This window comes from Gigantopelta aegis, chromosome 11 (assembly GCF_016097555.1).
Source record: "Gigantopelta aegis isolate Gae_Host chromosome 11, Gae_host_genome, whole genome shotgun sequence".
Lineage (NCBI taxonomy): Eukaryota > Metazoa > Mollusca > Gastropoda > Neomphalida > Peltospiridae > Gigantopelta > Gigantopelta aegis.
This window is the reverse complement of record NC_054709.1, coordinates 5,694,889-5,715,169: the sequence shown is the minus strand read 5'-3', so window position 1 is coordinate 5,715,169 and position 20,281 is coordinate 5,694,889. Positions and strand designations below refer to the sequence as shown.

Sequence of the window (20,281 nt, the reverse complement as noted above, 5' to 3'; positions counted from 1 at the left end):
CTATAATGTTGAAATCGTATATATAACAAGTTTCAGACATTGGTGTTAGGAGTGATGTAATATATTCTGGGGAAATACCATTTAGTGCTTTATACACCATGATTCCGATGTGGTATTTTGTTATATCGGGGAAATGTAAAATATTTAGTTCCCTGAACATATATGTAGAAAGTGTTAACAATGGCTAGTTTAAAATTGTTGTCATTGCACGTTTTTGCATTCTTAGAATTTGATTTACGTGTTCCTTAGCACGATGTCCCCAAACTGTAGCAGCAAAGTCGAGAATTCGAATGATATATATGTATTATAAAAAAATTAAAAACTGTCTTGGCAGCTTGATTTAAGTATTTATTAAGTCTCCTGAGAAGTGAGATTGTAGAGGCCAATTTTGAAATCACCTTTTTAATGTTAGTATAGTCTAAGTCAGTGACTCCTCTATTTACACACAAAGTACTTTTTGAGGTCGTATTGTATTAAGTTTAATCCCTTTACTTTATCTGGGCTTTTTGAGAGCCACTGACATAGATCTATAGTCGGAGTTACAAGTACGATAAGAGTTCATTATGATAGTCATAGACCTGTGTTGAAATCAGTCTGATTGGCACGCGATAACACTGGGTTTAGTAAGACCTAATGACGGATACCTAAAGTCGGAGAGACCAGTTAAAAAACCCACAAAAAAACAAAACAATATATATATATATATATATATATATATATATATATATATATATATATATACATGTATATGCAGTTCGTTATTAAGTACTCTTATAACGGACTACAAGAGACCAGGAACATCGGTTCGTTATACCAGTAGTTCGTTATATACATTTACAAAAGTTAGCCGTTTTCATTAAGGAAGTCGACCATATTGGATATTTAACGCTAATTACAACGACTGTATACTGAGTTGCATGTTAACAATTTGTATGTTTATTATTATTTATGGGGGCCATGAGAGTAAATAAAGTTCTGTTCTGTCAGTCTTAGTCAATTAACCTCAGATGTTATCAGAAAATATATGTTGATAGATTACAAAACAATGTGCAGGAAGTTGGTAAATGGAAAGAAAATCATACACAACTTTATGGTGAATTGTTTGTAAATAATATTGATTTAGAAATTGAAAATAGTTTTAAGTTATCAGCTAATGAAACGTTTTGATCCCAACTACCACCATCTGTTTTAAAGTATAAGCATAAACCACGACATGGTATGAAATGCAAAATTGCAATATCAAAGTACCACACTGCCAGGAATATGTATAGGCATTATAAACTGGTAAACTGGTTGATTATTAATAATAAAATATTACATAATATATATTCTACAAAAATGCAAAAACAGAAGCTAAGCTTTAAAAAAATTACAAAGGGTACATAAAAAAATTAGAAATTGAAAAATGTATTCTGCTTAAAAATTGTCAATATGAATTGTTTAACAAATATTGGATAAAGTGGTATAATTTATTTTACTGACAACTCTACTTTTATATATAAGTACACTATGGTGTTTTTTCTATGCATGGCTTGGAAATTGATTTTTACATCACATTTCTGCAGTTTTTATTTAATTCGTTTTCTCTTCTTTTCTTTTTTCTTTCCTTTACTGTGTCTTGTTCACTTCATTTCAACTTTGTCCACTTCTTGCGTCAAAAAAAAATACATACTTGATTAATATCTTTAAAATATATGCATCTACAGGTAGTCATATATGCGCATTGTGTGTGCTTGTGCGCTTGTGTATGTGTGTGTGTATATACAAATGATATGATATATCATTATATGTATGTAAAAGATTTTACTGCTGATGTACAATATGTGGGTGTGTACACATATGATGTGTGTGTATATACACATGATATGATATATCATTATATGTATGTAAAAGATTTTACTACTGATGTACAATATGTGGGTGTGTACACATATGATGTGTGTGTATATACACATGATATGATATATCATTATATGTATGTAAAAGATTTTACTACTGATGTACATCATGTGGGTGTGTACACATATGAAATTTTATATATATATATATATATATATATATATATATATATATATATATATATATATATATATATATATATATATATATATACATATATGTATATATATGTATATATATATATATATGTATATTAATAATTGTAAGTCAGTGAGCTCGGGGCTCGTCAACCCCGACACTGTCAAGAATCACTGGGGAAATTATTAATTTTTTTTTAAATAATAATAAAATAAATAAATAAATTGGATGAAAATAAACGTTTTTTAACTACTGCAAGTAAAAATATACAAAAAACATTTTTAAAAACCCCTCAAATTTATGTGCAAAATAAAATCCAGAAAATGCGTAAAGACTCTTCTATTGGAAATAAGTTTTTAAAAAACAATTTCTTTTTACGAAGACACTCCAAAGTTTGAACAGTATTTTGCAGATAATGACGCTGAAATTAATAGTGAAATTACTTTTTCTGAAATAAAGTTTCCAGTAAATAACGTGTGTGTTTGGGTGTTTAATTTTACCAATGTATTGCTGAGGGTCCGATGTCATCCTCATTAAATAAAGTTATGTCTTTTTAATAATTATTATTGTTATTATTCCCCGTTTTATACCAGAACTAGTGCAATATTAGGATGTATCAAAAAATCATAATCAATTCAATATTATTTCAAATGGAATCACACGTAACGTAACATTAATAATAATAATAATAATTATTATTATTATTATTATTATTATTATTATTATTATTATTATGATAACAGAAAAATTATAAAATAAAATAATAATTATATATATATATATATATATATATATATATATATATATATATATATATATATATATATTGTTTCTTTAATATATTTTATAATTTTTCGTCGCCTCTGTTGTGTCATTTTATAAGAAATTTGGTAGGTAGTTTGGTACTTCTGGGGGAATGATCTTGTGTGTATAGATGATGTGTGTTGGCTTCTATCGCGAATTATGTATAATTTCGGTTTGTACGGCAGTTTCTGTGAATTTCAACTGCCTATCTACAAAAAAGTTTCAAAATATTGAATTAATCCAGAGCCTACTTTCAGAGGAATAGCTATTTCTAATGTTGATCCCGGCCTGTTTCAGGCATTTGTTTTTCTAAAACCCGAAAATCATTGTAAGGTCAGCCTTATTCTTGAAGGTACCCTATCATGTGAAATGTTATTGTTGTTTGTAAATAAAATTCTGGACTGATTTGGTTAAAAGTTTGTAGTTCATTAGTTGAGAGTGTGCGTGTGTATGGGTTGGTGTGTGTGTGTAGGGGTAATTATTGCAGTAATTAAATAACATATAAATATATCCAAGTAATGTACACCTGTTATGGCTTGTGAATTACTACCATCATCATCATCATCATCATCATTATTATTATTATTATTTACTTCAGGTCTACACCCGAAAGTTCATTGTTCGGTTTAGAGCAGGCGTAACGTCACCTAAGACTGATTTCAGAGTAACAGCGAAATGCAGCCCATCTGATTCTTCTGTCACTGTCACTGTCACTGGAGACATAATCACTCATGATCCCAATACGTATGTTATTTCTGCTGCAAAGCAAAAAGGAAAACATCTCAAAAATTTTGCAATTCTGCAATTGTCCAGGGCAATCGGCATTGTCGTGTGGATTATCGTGGGGTTTATAATTCTCTACGGCACCTTTTCTTTCTTGGGGGGGGGGGGGGGGGGGGGGGGGGATGTTTACTGTAAATATTTTTTTTAATTGCAGAGTTAATATGTATGCTTCTTACAACTTAAAATAAAAAACATATTAATCTAGACTTCTTTGAGTGATTTAACTCTAAAATTCAAATAAAAAAATAAACCAGTGCTCTAAAGTTGTCGTAAAAGGACCCCTGATCGCCACCGCCTTTGGACTGTCCTTGCAGGTGGAATGGATGATAAAGAATGCTCTTCTTAGGTCCAGGACGTTGTAGGATCAATCCACCCCACCCTTCTCATTGCCAACTGCTTCAACTTACTTTATCATGCAATTACTCTTGAGTTAAACCATTCACAGATAGCTATAGCTTAAATTACTTTAATATTTCTTCAAAAATTATTTTATTTTATTTCTTGTTATTTCATTTCATCATTTTACTATAAATTTATTTTTATTTAATTGATCCTTGAAAAACATCTGGAGTATATTTATGAGTCACTCATAGCAATCAATGTATTTTTAGTCATATTCGAGGGACTATATTTCTGTTTTATTGACTTTCCTGACTATTTTGATTTAATTTAATTTAATTTAATTTAAATAGTACTGCAGTTCTTCACAATGTAGACAGGAGCAACACACCTACAGGAGTAGACGTAACTGCTGAATTAAAAGTGGGTGGTGTTTTACTCGACACTACACATCCATATTCTCTGACAACGACCATCGATGTAATTCTAACTCTGGACAATACTGGAGGTAATAATAATGTTTAGGGCGGGAGGTAGCCCAGTGGTACAGTCTTCCCTCGATGCGCGGTCGGAGCGGGATCGATCCCTGTTAGTGGGTTATTTCTCGTCCCAGCCAGTGCACAACGACTGGTATATCAAAGGCCGTATTATGTACTTCCCTGTATGTGGGATGGTGCATATAAAAGATTCCTTGCTAATCGGAAAGATTAGCCTATGTGGCGACAGCGGGTTTCCTCTCGCAGTATATGTGTGGTCCTTAACCATATGTCTGACGACATATAACCGTAAATAAAATGTGCTGAGTGCGTCGTTAAATAAAACGTCTTTCTTTTTAAAATAATTTTATGGTTAAAGGTAGACAACTCCACTAGATTTATTCTCGAAAAAGAGAAACTAGAGTGATCTGGCACATATTAAATAGCATGTATTTCTAACATGTATTATAGTTAAGTGTAGACAACTCTACTTAGCTATTCCTGAATAAGAATAACTAGAGTTATTTTACAGAATACTGCACTTTTAAAATCGATTTTCACTTGGTTGGTTCCTCCTTGGGGTTCCAGTAGTGAATCTAACAATATCCAATGTCATTGTGTGTTCAATTGACCAACTGTCATGAACAAGCATTCTAAGCATCTTATATTCAGATAGTTGTAACTGATTTGTGTAATCGAAAGTTGATTGATTGGTGCAAACTAGTTATAACCGTTGAAAGAAAGAAAGAAGTGTTTTATTTAACGACGCACTCAACACATTTTATTTACGGTTATATGGCATCAGACATATGGTTAAGGACCACACAGATTTTGTTAGAGGAAACCCGCTGTCGCCACATAGGCTACTCTTTTTACGACAGGCAGCAAGGGATCTTTTATTTGCGCTTCCCACAGGCAGGATAGCACAAACCATGGCCTTTGTTGAACCAGTTATGGATCACTGGTCGGTGCAAGTGGTTTACACCTACCCATTGAGCCTTGCGGAGCACTCACTCAGGGTTTGGAGTCGGTATCTGGATTAAAAGTTCCATGCCTCGACTGGGATCCGAACCCAGTACCTACCAGCCTGTAGACCGATGGCCTGCCACGACGCCACCGAGGCCGGTTATAACCGTTGAAGTCTGACACTAAATGTAATTTTTTGTTTTGTTTAGAATATCAGTGTCTGTGCATTCAATGTGCTGTGGTTGTTTTAATGTTTCAAAACTGGACTTGTTCTCCACAGAAATTTTGTACGTAAAAATATATATTACAAAAATCAAATGCAATTTGACCTATTGAAAACGATAGGACGATCGGGAACACATTTAATATACAGACACTGATATTTTATACCGAAAAAAATATTTAATATACTATGTTAGTCTCTAAAATATCTCTGTTACTCAGCAACATCTTAACAATGGCACAAAACTTAGGAGAGTCTTTTTAAAATATTTGTTTAAAAAACATTTACAAAAAATAAAATATGTTTTTCTCATATTTAAAGTATTCAGTTTCAATAATGGTTGGGATAAACCCCGATTCCCATTTCTTGACCCATTCCTAATCTTTGTTTTCTCTGTCTGAAGCATACTTTTTATTATTGAAACAAATTGCAAATGTTGTAGGAACTCCATGTTCTGTATTAATAAGATCAAATATCCCAGGGTACACAATATGGGTGTCACCATACATCAATGCAACTGTCAGTGCATCTTACCAAACCCTGTGTTATCCTGACGCATCGATGTATCACGATACTACTGCTGACGATACATTACACGATACCTTTGCTTGTATATCAATGCACATATTGACCATGTATCGATTCATATTTTAATTCCTTATTGATTTATCAATACCAATATGTCAATGTTATTTTATTTTGAAAAGAAATTGTATCATAAGTTATAGCTAGTGACAATCATATTATTTATTTTTTATTTTTCAAAATTGCTTTTGGTATAAAATGTTTTTGGCATTGCCCCGATAGTAAACCACATAAAAAATTTTTTTTACAAAACGTCTAGTGATAGCTTTAAAATATATATATACGAGAAATAATTAGCAACAGTAATTCAATGATCTACTTGGGGTAAATAACTGTAAGTTGATTATAAAATGATGTTTGTTTTTCGATTGTTGATTAAAGACGTGAAAATGTTTACAAATGAACAAAATGAAATTTATGTTTAACCACTGAATGTGTCATTTAAGTTCTGTGACGTTGAAGTTTTTCATTTATTGTTTCCCTTTTTTGTTATTGGAGGGAAAGGCGAAAGCGGAAGCTGGCGGGGTCGTGACAGCCCTTTTATATTTTATTATTTATTTTTCAGAATTCAAAGTCATCCTGTTAGTAAAATTTACGATAGAAAATGGGGCTAAAGATACCGTACCCATAGACTTAGTGTCCAACGGGTGAGTTTTAATTTTCTGTGTTAAATTAAGGCTCTGAACTTTGTTGTAATTAATTTGCCTTTCATTCGTTTCAACGTATTTTCGTACTTATATCCATTTAAGGTTCAAGCACGCTGTCCTGGGCACACACATCAACTATCTGGGCTGTCTGTCCAGGACAGTGGGTTAGTTGTTAGTTGTTAGTGGTTAGTGAGAGAAGAGGATGTAGTGTCCTTACACCTCCCCATTGAGCCCTTAAGAACGTGCTCTGTGTTGGAGCCAGTATCGGGCTGTGAACCCTGTACCTAACAGGCTAGCTGTAGTCCGATTATTTAACCACGACCCCACCGAGGTAATACTGGGTTTCATATTTATGGAGGAGGTGTTCATATTATTTCATAACAGATTTTGCTCTCATTTACATTGAATAACATTAAAGAGAATATCTTGTTTTTGTTCTTATTCCATTAATTAAGAATTTTTATAACATAAAATTAGGCACTAAAAATTCAGGATACTGAAATAATGTTTAGATGTAACATTTCCTTTTCTATTTCAAGAAGGGTTTAACACATATTGAGATTCAGGAGAATGACAGGTTAATATAGCATTTACTGTTTAACATAACTGAGCGTATGTAATCAAGTAAACCTATTATAATAGCATTACAAACTAACCATGACTCTGATTGGCACTTATTTTGGTCTTCAGTATATATTTTCTAGTTCTGAATATCAGTCCTATACCTAATGTATGTTAATAATCTTTATTTACCAATAAATAAACGAAATTATTGGAAGATAAAACTCAGTTTGAGCTTTTGTGAAATCTTATGATGACCAAAAAACCTTTTATGTACAGACATTTATATTCTAAACAAACATATATTTCATACGTAATTTTAGTTGTTAAAAAAGGCTATATTACTGGGAGAATCTTAAAATCAAAGCAAACTCAGGACAATATATTTTAATGTAGAGTAATCACATGTAATAAAAATAAGTCTCTGCTTAAAACGACAGGGTAAAGGTATTGACATCTGCAGGAGAAAACAAACGATAAAAAGAGGAGGGAAACATTTAGAACCAGGAGTATGAAAACAATTTAAAAACATTAAAAAGTTAAAAGGATAATCACATCACAAGCAAATTTCTTAATAACGTAATTTCGTTTCTTTGTAAGATTTCTGTTTTATGTTTTACAGCTGCCCATGTCCTTTAGAGAAAGTTGTTGTGAAGACGTCTGCTGCAAGAGATAGGCTCAAAATAATTCAATTTCTGAATGACATATCATTACATCTCTCTCTCTCTCTCTCTCTCTCTCTCTCTCTCTCTCTCTCTCTCTCTCTCTCTCTCTCTCTCTCTCTCTCTCTCTCTCTCTCTCCAATATTTCTGTTTTACAGCTGCCTAACTCCTTCAGAGAAAGTTGTTGTGAAGACGTCCGCTGCGAGAGATAAGCTCAAAAGTATTCAATTTCTGAATGACATATCATTACATCTCTCTCTCTCTCTCCAAGATTTCTGTTTTATGTTTTACAGCTGCCCAACTAGTTCAGAGAAAGTTGTTGTGAAGACGTCGCCTACGAGATCTAATAATAACATCATCACGCTGCAGACAATGCCGATCATAATGGACGGTACTAACAAAAACATCTACACGTTTATTGTCAAGGTCTGTACCGTCGACCATGCAGCAGAATGCGCAGTAAGTCTCCCTTAATGTAATTTAATTTTTCCTTTTCTGTTGGTTGTTTTGTTTTATATGTGTATGCATATGTGTTGTTGTTGTTTGTTTTTGTTGTTTTTAATTGTTTTTGTTGTTTTTAATTGTTTTTTTGTTTTTGTTTTTTTGTAGTGTTTTTGTTGTGTGTGTGTGTGTGTGTGTGTGTTTTTGTGTGTGTGTGTGTCTCTCTCTCTCTCTCTCTCTCTCTCTCTCTCTCTCTCTCTCTCTCTCTCTCTCTCTCTCTCTCTCTCTCTCTCTCTCTCTCTCTCTCTCTCTCTCTGTGTTTGTTGTTGTTGCTGTGTGTGTGTGTGTGTGTGTGTGTGTGTGTTTTGTGTAATTATTTTTGTAGCTCACACTGTGATTGACATTTCTCTTTTAACTCATGTCAGATACCTGACTGTACAGGAGGTGGTGGTGGCAGACGAAAGAGGGAGGCCGACGGAGATCTTGCAACACTCGGAGTCGGGTTCACTGTCAGAGATGACTTGCAGCGAAGTACGTTTTCATTCGACTCTGCGTTGTACAGAGATACGTTCTCGATGGCGGATAACGGTTTTGTCGTTCATATTTAAAGCTACAGTCTACCATCACTGTACTAATATCATTTACACATACAAAATAACTAGTTTTAACATTTACGCATACCAAATACAAACAACTACAGTTTTAACATCACTTACTCATACAATATACAAACAACTACAGTTTCAACATCATTTACTCATAAAAAATACAAACAACTACAGTTTTAACATCATTTACTCATTACAAAATACAAAATACTACAGTTTTAACATCATTTACTCATAAAAAATACAAACACAACTACAGTTTTAACATCACTTACTCATACAAAACAAACAACTACAGTTTTAACATCATTTACTCATTAAAAAATACAAACAACTACAGTTTTAACATCACTTAGGCTACTTACAAAATAACATCATTTACTCATTAAAAAATACAAACAACTACAGTTTTAACATCACTTACTCATACAAAATATAAACACAACTACAGTTTTAACATCATTTACTCATAAAAAAAATACAAACACAACTACAGTTTTAACATCACTTACTCATACAAAATACAAACACAACTACAGTTTTAACATCACTTACTCATACAAAATACAAACACAACTACAGTTTTAACATCACTTACTCATAAAAAAATACAAACAACTACAGTTTTAACATCACTTACTTATAAAAAATACAAACAACTACAGTTTTCACATCATTTACTCATTAAAAAATACAAACAACTACAGGTTTAACATCACTTACTCGTACAAAATACAAACACAACTACAGTTTTAACATCATTTACTCATAAAAAAAATACAAACACAACTACAGTTTTAACATCACTTACTCATACAAAATACAAACACAACTACAGTTTTAACATCATTTACTCATTAAAAATACAAAATACTACAGTTTTAACATCATTTACTCATAAAAAATACAAACAACTACAGTTTTCACATCATTTACTCATGAAAAAATACAAACAACTACAGGTTTAACATCACTTACTCGTACAAAATACAAACACAACTACAGTTTTAACATCATTTACTCACAAAAAAAATACAAACACAACTACAGTTTTAACATCACTTACTCATACAAAATACAAACACAACTACAGTTTTAACATCACTTACTCATACAAAATATAAACACAACTACAGTTTTAACATCATTTACTCATTAAAAATACAAAATACTACAGTTTTAACATCATTTACTCATAAAAAATACAAACAACTACAGTTTTAACATCATTTACTCATCAAAAAATACAAACAACTACAGTTTTGACATCACTTACTCATCAAAAAATACAAACAACTACAGTTTTAACATCACTTAGGCTACTCATACAAAATACAAACAACTACAGTTTTAACATCATTTACTCATTAAAAAATACAAACAACTACAGTTTTAACATCACTTACTCGTACAAAATACAAACACAACTACAGTTTTAACATCATTTACTCATAAAAAAAATACAAACACAACTACAGTTTTAACATCACTTACTCATACAAAATACAAACACAACTACAGTTTTAACATCACTTACTCATACAAAATATAAACACAACTACAGTTTTAACATCATTTACTCATTAAAAATACAAAATACTACAGTTTTAACATCATTTACTCATAAAAAATACAAACAACTACAGTTTTAACATCATTTACTCATCAAAAAATACAAACAACTACAGTTTTGACATCACTTACTCATCAAAAAATACAAACAACTACAGTTTTAACATCACTTAGGCTACTCATACAAAATACAAACAACTACAGTTTTAACATCATTTACTCATTAAAAAATACAAACAACTACAGTTTTAACATCATTTACTCATAAAAATACAAACACAACTACAGTTTTAACATCATTTACTCATTAAAAAATACAAACAACTACAGTTTTAACATCACTTACTCATAAAAAATACAAACAACTACAGTTTTAACATCATTTACTCATTAAAAAATACAAACAACTACAGGTTTAACATCACTTTCTCATACAAAATACAAACACAACTACAGTTTTAAAATCATTTACTCATAAAAAAATACAAACACAACTACAGTTTTAACATCACTTACTCGTACAAAATACAAACTACAGTTTTAACATCATTTACTCATTAAAAAATACAAACACAACTACAGTTTTAACATTACTTACTCATTAAAAAATACAAACAACTACAGTTTTAACATCATTTACTCATTAAAAAATACAAACAACTACAGTTTTAACATCATTTACTCATAAAAATACAAACACAACTACAGTTTTAACATCATTTACTCATTAAAAAATACAAACAACTACAGGTTTAACATCACTTACTCATACAAAATACAAACACAACTACAGTTTTAACATCATTTACTCATAAAAATACAAACACAACTACCGTTTTAACATCACTTACTCATAAAAAATACAAACACAACTACAGTTTTAACATCACTTACTCATACAAAAATACAAACACAACTACAGTTTTAACATCACTTACTCATTAAAAAATACAAACACAACTACAGTTTTAACATCACTTACTCGTACAAAATACAAACACAACTACAGTTTTAACATCATTTACTCATAAAAAAAATACAAACACAACTACAGTTTTAACATCACTTACTCATACAAAATACAAACACAACTACAGTTTTAACATCACTTACTCATACAAAATATAAACACAACTACAGTTTTAACATCATTTACTCATTAAAAATACAAAATACTACAGTTTTAACATCATTTACTCATAAAAAATACAAACAACTACAGTTTTAACATCATTTACTCATCAAAAAATACAAACAACTACAGTTTTGACATCACTTACTCATCAAAAAATACAAACAACTACAGTTTTAACATCACTTAGGCTACTCATACAAAATACAAACAACTACAGTTTTAACATCATTTACTCATTAAAAAATACAAACAACTACAGTTTTAACATCATTTACTCATAAAAATACAAACACAACTACAGTTTTAACATCATTTACTCATTAAAAAATACAAACAACTACAGTTTTAACATCACTTACTCATAAAAAATACAAACAACTACAGTTTTAACATCATTTACTCATTAAAAAATACAAACAACTACAGGTTTAACATCACTTTCTCATACAAAATACAAACACAACTACAGTTTTAAAATCATTTACTCATAAAAAAATACAAACACAACTACAGTTTTAACATCACTTACTCGTACAAAATACAAACTACAGTTTTAACATCATTTACTCATTAAAAAATACAAACACAACTACAGTTTTAACATTACTTACTCATTAAAAAATACAAACAACTACAGTTTTAACATCATTTACTCATTAAAAAATACAAACAACTACAGTTTTAACATCATTTACTCATAAAAATACAAACACAACTACAGTTTTAACATCATTTACTCATTAAAAAATACAAACAACTACAGGTTTAACATCACTTACTCATACAAAATACAAACACAACTACAGTTTTAACATCATTTACTCATAAAAATACAAACACAACTACCGTTTTAACATCACTTACTCATAAAAAATACAAACACAACTACAGTTTTAACATCACTTACTCATACAAAAATACAAACACAACTACAGTTTTAACATCACTTACTCATTAAAAAATACAAACACAACTACAGTTTTAACATCACTTACTCATACAAAAATACAAACACAACTACAGTTTTAACATTACTTACTCATTAAAAAATACAAACAACTACAGTTTTAACATCATTTACTCATAAAAATACAAACACAACTACAGTTTTAACATCATTTACTCATTAAAAAATACAAACAACTACAGTTTTAACATCACTTACTCATACAAAATACAAACAACTACAGTTTTAACATCATTTACTCATTAAAAAATACAAACAACTACAGTTTTAACATCACTTAGGCTACTCATACAAAATACAAACAACTACAGTTTTCACATCATTTACTCATTAAAAAATACAAACAACTACAGGTTTAACATCACTTACTCGTACAAAATATAAACACAACTACAGTTTTAACATCATTTACTCATAAAAAAAATACAAACACAACTACAGTTTTAACATCACTTACTCATACAAAATACAAACACAACTACAGTTTTAACATCACTTACTCATACAAAATACAAACACAACTACAGTTTTAACATCATTTACTCATTAAAAATACAAAATACTACAGTTTTAACATCATTTACTCATAAAAAATACAAACAACTACAGTTTTAACATCATTTACTCATCAAAAAATACAAACAACTACAGTTTTGACATCACTTACTCATCAAAAAATACAAACAACTACAGTTTTAACATCACTTAGGCTACTCATACAAAATACAAACAACTACAGTTTTAACATCATTTACTCATTAAAAAATACAAACAACTACAGTTTTAACATCATTTACTCATAAAAATACAAACACAACTACAGTTTTAACATCATTTACTCATTAAAAAATACAAACAACTACAGTTTTAACATCACTTACTCATAAAAAATACAAACAACTACAGTTTTAACATCATTTACTCATTAAAAAATACAAACAACTACAGGTTTAACATCACTTACTCGTACAAAATACAAACACAACTACAGTTTTAAAATCATTTACTCATAAAAAAATACAAACACAACTACAGTTTTAACATCATTTACTCATACAAAATACAAACAACTACAGTTTTAACATCACTTACTCGTACAAAATACAAACTACAGTTTTAACATCATTTACTCATTAAAAAATACAAACACAACCTACAGTTTTAACATCACTTACTCATAAAAAAAATACAAACACAACTACAGTTTTAACATCACTTACTCATTAAAAAAAAATACAAACACAACTACAGTTTCCATAAAGTCACAATCTGACCTCATTGTATTATAGCATCATTTAATAAGCAAAATACAAACACAACTACAGCTTTTTAAAATGACTATCTGGCATCACTATCTTACAACATCATTAATTTTACCGATGCAAAATACAAGCATATCTTGACTCACCATATTACAACATTAATAACAAACTCACTACATTACCTTATCAGTAATTTTACTGATGCAAAATACAAATGAATTTAGACTCACTACATTACCACATCATTAATTTTACTCATGTAAAACACAAACGTATCAACAGTTTTAATGCACGTGTGTTATCACTGTGAATTAAAACAGAATTGAATGTACAGCCAACATTCAGCTACCCATTGTAACTATACACCAACCTAAAAAATGTAAACAGACCAAGTAATATATAATCAGTAGCAAAGCTAAAAGCAAGGGGACAGTTGTTCAAACGTTAGTTAAGCAACTAAACACGTATTTTCAGGTATTAATTCATGTTTCAAAACACATAAAATAAACCTGTGTTTGTACATCGTTTATTTACTTACCAATCTGGAAATTTTGCGTGCTCAAACTCTACCATATAATTATGATAATCGAGGAAAAAAACTCGAATTCGGTTTGTAGAAAGTTCACCATTTTCCAGTAATTCGAAAAGAACCGAAAATATTACATCAGGTCACGTGAACAAATAAAGCAACTAGAAAATGATATGAGTATTGGCGAAGATTAATAGATGGATCTTTTCCTACTGAGACACACTTTGCTTTTTCTGTACTTTGAACTTATGTAATTAGCAGAAAGTTCATACTTTATATACACTTTCCATAATTATAATGCTTGAAACCACAAAAAAACACATCAAAACCCCACGTTTAGTTGCTTTAGCTTAACCAGTGGTTAACAGAAATGTTCAAAGCCAAGTACTTAATCAATATAAATAGTAATTGAAAATATAATGTTGAAACCTGATTTAGAAGAACGAAATATATCCATACATAATCAATTCTAAAGTTTATTTTTTTATTTGTGCAAACAATATTTTAAAAATAATATAATAATTAAAAGGAAAATATTAGACTAACCATGGGTTAATTTAACTATGCTTTGAACACCTTGGCCCTGATAATGTATTAAACCATTAGCTACTATTATGATTAGTGGTGTAACAATACATCAATATGCTGCGATAGTCACTGCATCGATAGTTAATTCAACTGTCGATAACTATGTCAATTGTTTGCTCAACTATCGATAGTTTCGACAGTATGCATAGTGCAATATGATCTAGGACAAATGCATGATTTCACTACCTAATAATATTATTATAAATAACTAAGTACAAACACAGATATACATACAAACACAAACATACGTACACACGCATGCATACTCACACATACATGTACAAACACACCCACACCAACACATACATAGATACATACATACATACATACATACATACATACACACATATTAGAAGACTGAGGTAAATAGTTTTGCGAAATATCTATTCATATTACTGTTTTGAAAACGCAATATATTGCAATAGTAAAACTGACCGTAATAGTGACCCCTATATATGATATGTATACTAAAATATATGTGGTAACATCACAACGGCGTACGTTACACATGATGTGCAGTGGTAATACAATTAATGCTGATGATCTATTAAAAATAATAAAATTAAAATATATCATACAACCACACGTTCTTGGTTACACACCCAAAAACTCTGACATATTTGGCTATTTAAATATTTGTATTAATGTAATAAACAAATTACTGTTTAATAATGTATATATTTGCCTCTGGTCGTATTTTAGAAGTATTTTAGCATTGACGTTCTGTAGAAAAATGGTGGAGGGGTCGTAATTTATTTGTGGTGACATTTCAGATATTAAGAACTTGAGGGATGAAATGAGTGACCAGAAAGAATGCACTCTTACCACCGAGATAACTGCCAGTCTCGTTGCCATGGCGGTCGCCATCTTGCTTCTGATGGTACTGGTCATTGTACTGAGTGTCCGAGCTATTCTAGCGCATCGTCGTGACGTCATCGTGTACCAACACCACCAGATGGATTCGTCATCAACCACAAGTCTTCCAAGGAAGATGAATGCCAACTTTTGAACTTCGAAAATTCAAATTGGCCGACCAGTCTGATCACATCTGGTTGATATTGATACAGCTTCCTCTGTATGGCGGTTCCTTTATTTTCACAGATTGATAAAAAATTGTAAACGGTTGTTTACGTAAAGTGAAATGTTATATTATTTGCAATCATTAAATTATAATTTGTTTATGAATTGACATATGTCATTTGTGAATAACTGCTTTCTTTCATATAAACAGTGAATGCTTGTTTTTTAATGTTTCAGACCTGTGGTCTCTTGGGAGAGGGTCTTTGTTCTGGGGGAGGTTGGGGTGGTAAATATGGTCTTACTGAAGGGGATGTGGTCACTATGGTGGTCAATTTCTATGGCAAACTGAAATGCTCAATGGACTTTGATTCTGCAAATGTTAGTAGCTTATATATATATCACTTTTTATATTATGTAGATCTCTATGTTAATGCTAATTCAGTGGGATTCCAAGTATTACATTCTTTGTCTAGTTTTATCGTAACCATACCATTTTCTAAGATTGTTTTAGTGTTGAATGCCTCATGTGTTTTGAATATAATTTTATATATTTAGAAGTGAAATGCTATGTATTAAATATAAAATTTTATAGTTGTAGACGTGGTCTGCTTTTTGCATGTAACTTTAAATGCAAACATTAAAATACTAAATACACAAGTCATGATTTTACACTTTCAGAATTGTTTTTGCAATTCGCTTAGGGGCCGTCCATAATTTTCAACAAAGAGTACATTTTTGACCACCCCTCTCCCCCCTAAAAGTGTACATCCCCAAATGAAAAATGTTGATCGACATTTTTCATTTTCATTTTCATAAAAAGTGTACGCTGGCCCCGTAACCCCCCCCCCCCCCCCCCCCCCCCCCCCCCCCCGCGTACGGTTTGTACGTTCGTGAAAATGTTGAAAATTGTGGACGGCCCCTTAGGTTTTACAAAACCCAACATCAAATATTGTTCATTGGTGATAGGGAAAATAATTGGTATTTTCATTTGGGAGATTATTATTATTATTATTATTATTATGCTTATAGATTGTAGGGTATAAAATATTGCATCTACATTACCGGTAAATGTTCATACTTTGTATATAGTACATGAAAATTGTATATATATTGATCAAAGACATTTCAGTAATTGATGTGCTAGAAAAGAAATAACATGCGTTTGAAGTTTGATGCAATATTTTTCAAGATCTCAAAAATAACGAAATTACTGAAAGAGAATTCCATCACATATTGAGTGGAGTAGGTATGTTTAAAACTTCACATAATAATTAATATATTTAAGTTTGAGGCTTCTGTCCAGTAGTTTGAAAACACCATTACAGAAGAGAATAAAATATTTTGGTTAATGAGAGACAACTTCCAAATAATATTACCGTCATATAATAATATTGTTTTCAAATATACAATTTTCTATTGGGTATTTTATATTGGGTTTTTTTCTTTACATAAACATGCTTATTATTATTATATATATATATATATATATATATATATATATATATATATATATACCTATAATAAAGTGCTATAGTTTTGCAGCATAGTTGTCTTGTTCATATTAAATTCTATATTTATGTTTGTGTTTATGTTTATTTTTAATCAGCTGTGTTTATGCTGCTTTCATTTGGTCCTCGTAAATATGGTGAATTCCCAAGTTTCAAATTGTGAACACGACTTGACCTAGCGGAGAGCATTCTGGCGATTTATAAACAATCTGCACCGTCCCACACACCCCAACTCGTAATTGCACATAATCGATATATTGTTGGAGCTACTTGGAAATCAATTATCAAGTGGATAATAATACATTAATTAGAAACATTAAGCAGTGAAATTAAAAAACGGTTAAATGTGACGGCTATTATATATGTCATGTCATGTCATAGGGTTTTACGTGCACATTCAGAACAAGCTGTTGTAGCGCACACCTGTTGTGGGCACAAGAGCCGGCCTTGGCTGGCTCCTACATCCATGACAGGAAAGGTGGGGGGAGGGGAGAGGACGGACCGCCTGCACTGGCAGGTGCAAGGGAGCACCAGCAGCCCGATCAAATCGGTATCAGGCGGGTGGGGTATTATATATAACGGGCGCATCCATTTTGTACCATCCCAGTGAATATGCCCTCTGGCGAGCTGGTGGTTACGTAATACGTAACGTGTCATGTCAGGAATTAGTCTTTGGACTGAAGAAACAAAACATACCTGTTTTTGCGGATGCATAGCAATGTTCTGTAATAATAGCTATCCCAGTAAGCCAGAACAATTATATTTTATATTTTAATACAAAATAAACTACCATGTCAAAGTGTTGAAATAACTGTATTATGTTTTGTACATAAATTAACCCATCTACTGAAATAATAATCGGAGTGTTTTCTTGGTTAATTGGTCTTTTCTTTCCGTGGCTTGTACCTGTGGTTCCTGATTGGCAGGTGTATATTTGGACGGTCCCCAGACACTGTGTCTAGACACACTAGAAAGACGTGCTTCTTTTATTAAGATCACAGGGTATTGTGTGATAACCGCACAGATACCCCTCAAATCGTAATGGACATTGTCAGCCGTCCTGCTTTATTACTGTAAGTAATTCTGTAAAACCCTTGATTAAGTAGACTTTCCCATCTAAAATCACAAAACTGACCAATTACGTCGTCCCAAAGAAAAGAAAAGTATCACTTGGGTATCGTGAGTGTTCGTTTTTGCTCGAATTTGCCCTACCAATAGGCCTAATAATATGCATTTTTTCTTTGTATTTTAAAAAAAAAGAAAAATACCTTAACTCCATTTCGTTCTATTGATGCAAATTAAAATATATTTAGTTAAATAGTTTATTATACTATCAAGTAATTTTTGTTGTTTTACAAGTCAGGTTGATGAAAGCGAAGCGCCTTGTAAATTATAGCGTTTGTTTACACTGTGCATAGAGGAGATGGACGGAGCTGAAGTCACTTCGCCCCAAACGATACCACCGGACGTCTCAAAAACGAAACAAAATGGCTGCCCCCAGTTAACAGGAATAATCATGTTTTTTTATTAACTCTAAAATTATGCGTTTTTAATTTGTTAAAGTGTCAGTATGTGTTGGTGGTCCGGGTATGCATCTTTCCAACACATAAGGCTCTTGTTCGAGTTGACCCAACCCTATGATACATAGGTGAAAACATTAGACTAATTTACGATATTATGCAATATACTGAATTACATAAAATCCCTAGCTTGTTGCTTTTATTTGACTTTAAAAAAGCTTTTGATTTTGGTTCGTGGAAATTTATTGAACAAACTTTGAAGCTTTTTAATTTTAAAACATCAATAAAACAATGGGTGCAAATACTTTATAAACATTCAGAATCTATAATAATGCAAAATGGTTTCTTATATGAAAGTTTTCAATTAGAAAGAGACTGTAGACAAGGCGATCACCCTATTTTTTGTTAATGTGTGCTGATATACTAGCAATATTAATAAGAAATTCCAAAGAAATTAAAGGTATTAATATAGACGGTGAAGAATATATATCTCAGTATGCAGATGATACAACCTTCATTTTGGATGGATCTCCCAAATCTCTGTACAGGACTCTAAGAATATATTTACCGGCCTCGGTGGCGTCGTGGTTAGGCCATCGGTCTACAGGCTGGTAGGTGCTGGGTTCGGATCCCAGTCGAGGCATGGGATTTTTAATCCAGATACCGACTCCAAACCCTGAGTGAGTGCTCCGCAAGGCTCAATGGGTAAGTGTCAACCACTTTCACCGACCAGTGATCCATAACTGGTTTAACAAAGGCCATGGTTTGTGCTATCCTGCCTGTGGGAAGCGCAAATAAAAGATCCCTTGCTGCCTGTCGTAAAATAGTAGCCTATGTGGCGACAGCGGGTTTCCTCTAAAAAAAACAGTGTCAGAATGACCATATGTTTGACGTCCAATAGCCGATGATATGATAAAAAAAATCACTGTGCTCTAGTGGCGCCGTTAAATAAAACAAACTTTACTAAGAATATTATACCAATATGCTAATGTTTCTGGATTGAAAATTAACTATTCAAAAACTAAAATTATTTGGATTGATAGAAGAA

At 31.4% G+C, this 20,281-nt stretch overlaps 1 protein-coding gene across 2 annotated transcripts in view; it reads left to right on the top strand.

Annotated features, from left to right (window-relative positions):
• LOC121384974 overlaps positions 1-16,862 on the top strand; it is a 29,724-nt gene extending 12,862 nt beyond the window's left edge. For both annotated transcript variants that reach the window (XM_041515480.1, XM_041515481.1), the window contains exons 6-11: positions 3,440-3,585; positions 4,317-4,471; positions 6,779-6,860; positions 8,377-8,542; positions 8,950-9,055; positions 15,959-16,862. In XM_041515480.1, the coding sequence (XP_041371414.1) occupies positions 3,440-3,585; positions 4,317-4,471; positions 6,779-6,860; positions 8,377-8,542; positions 8,950-9,055; positions 15,959-16,194 (891 nt within the window). In that variant the 3' untranslated portion in view covers positions 16,195-16,862. The remainder of the gene's footprint in view (positions 1-3,439; positions 3,586-4,316; positions 4,472-6,778; positions 6,861-8,376; positions 8,543-8,949; positions 9,056-15,958) is intronic.
• The last annotated feature ends 3,419 nt before the right edge of the window (positions 16,863-20,281 follow it).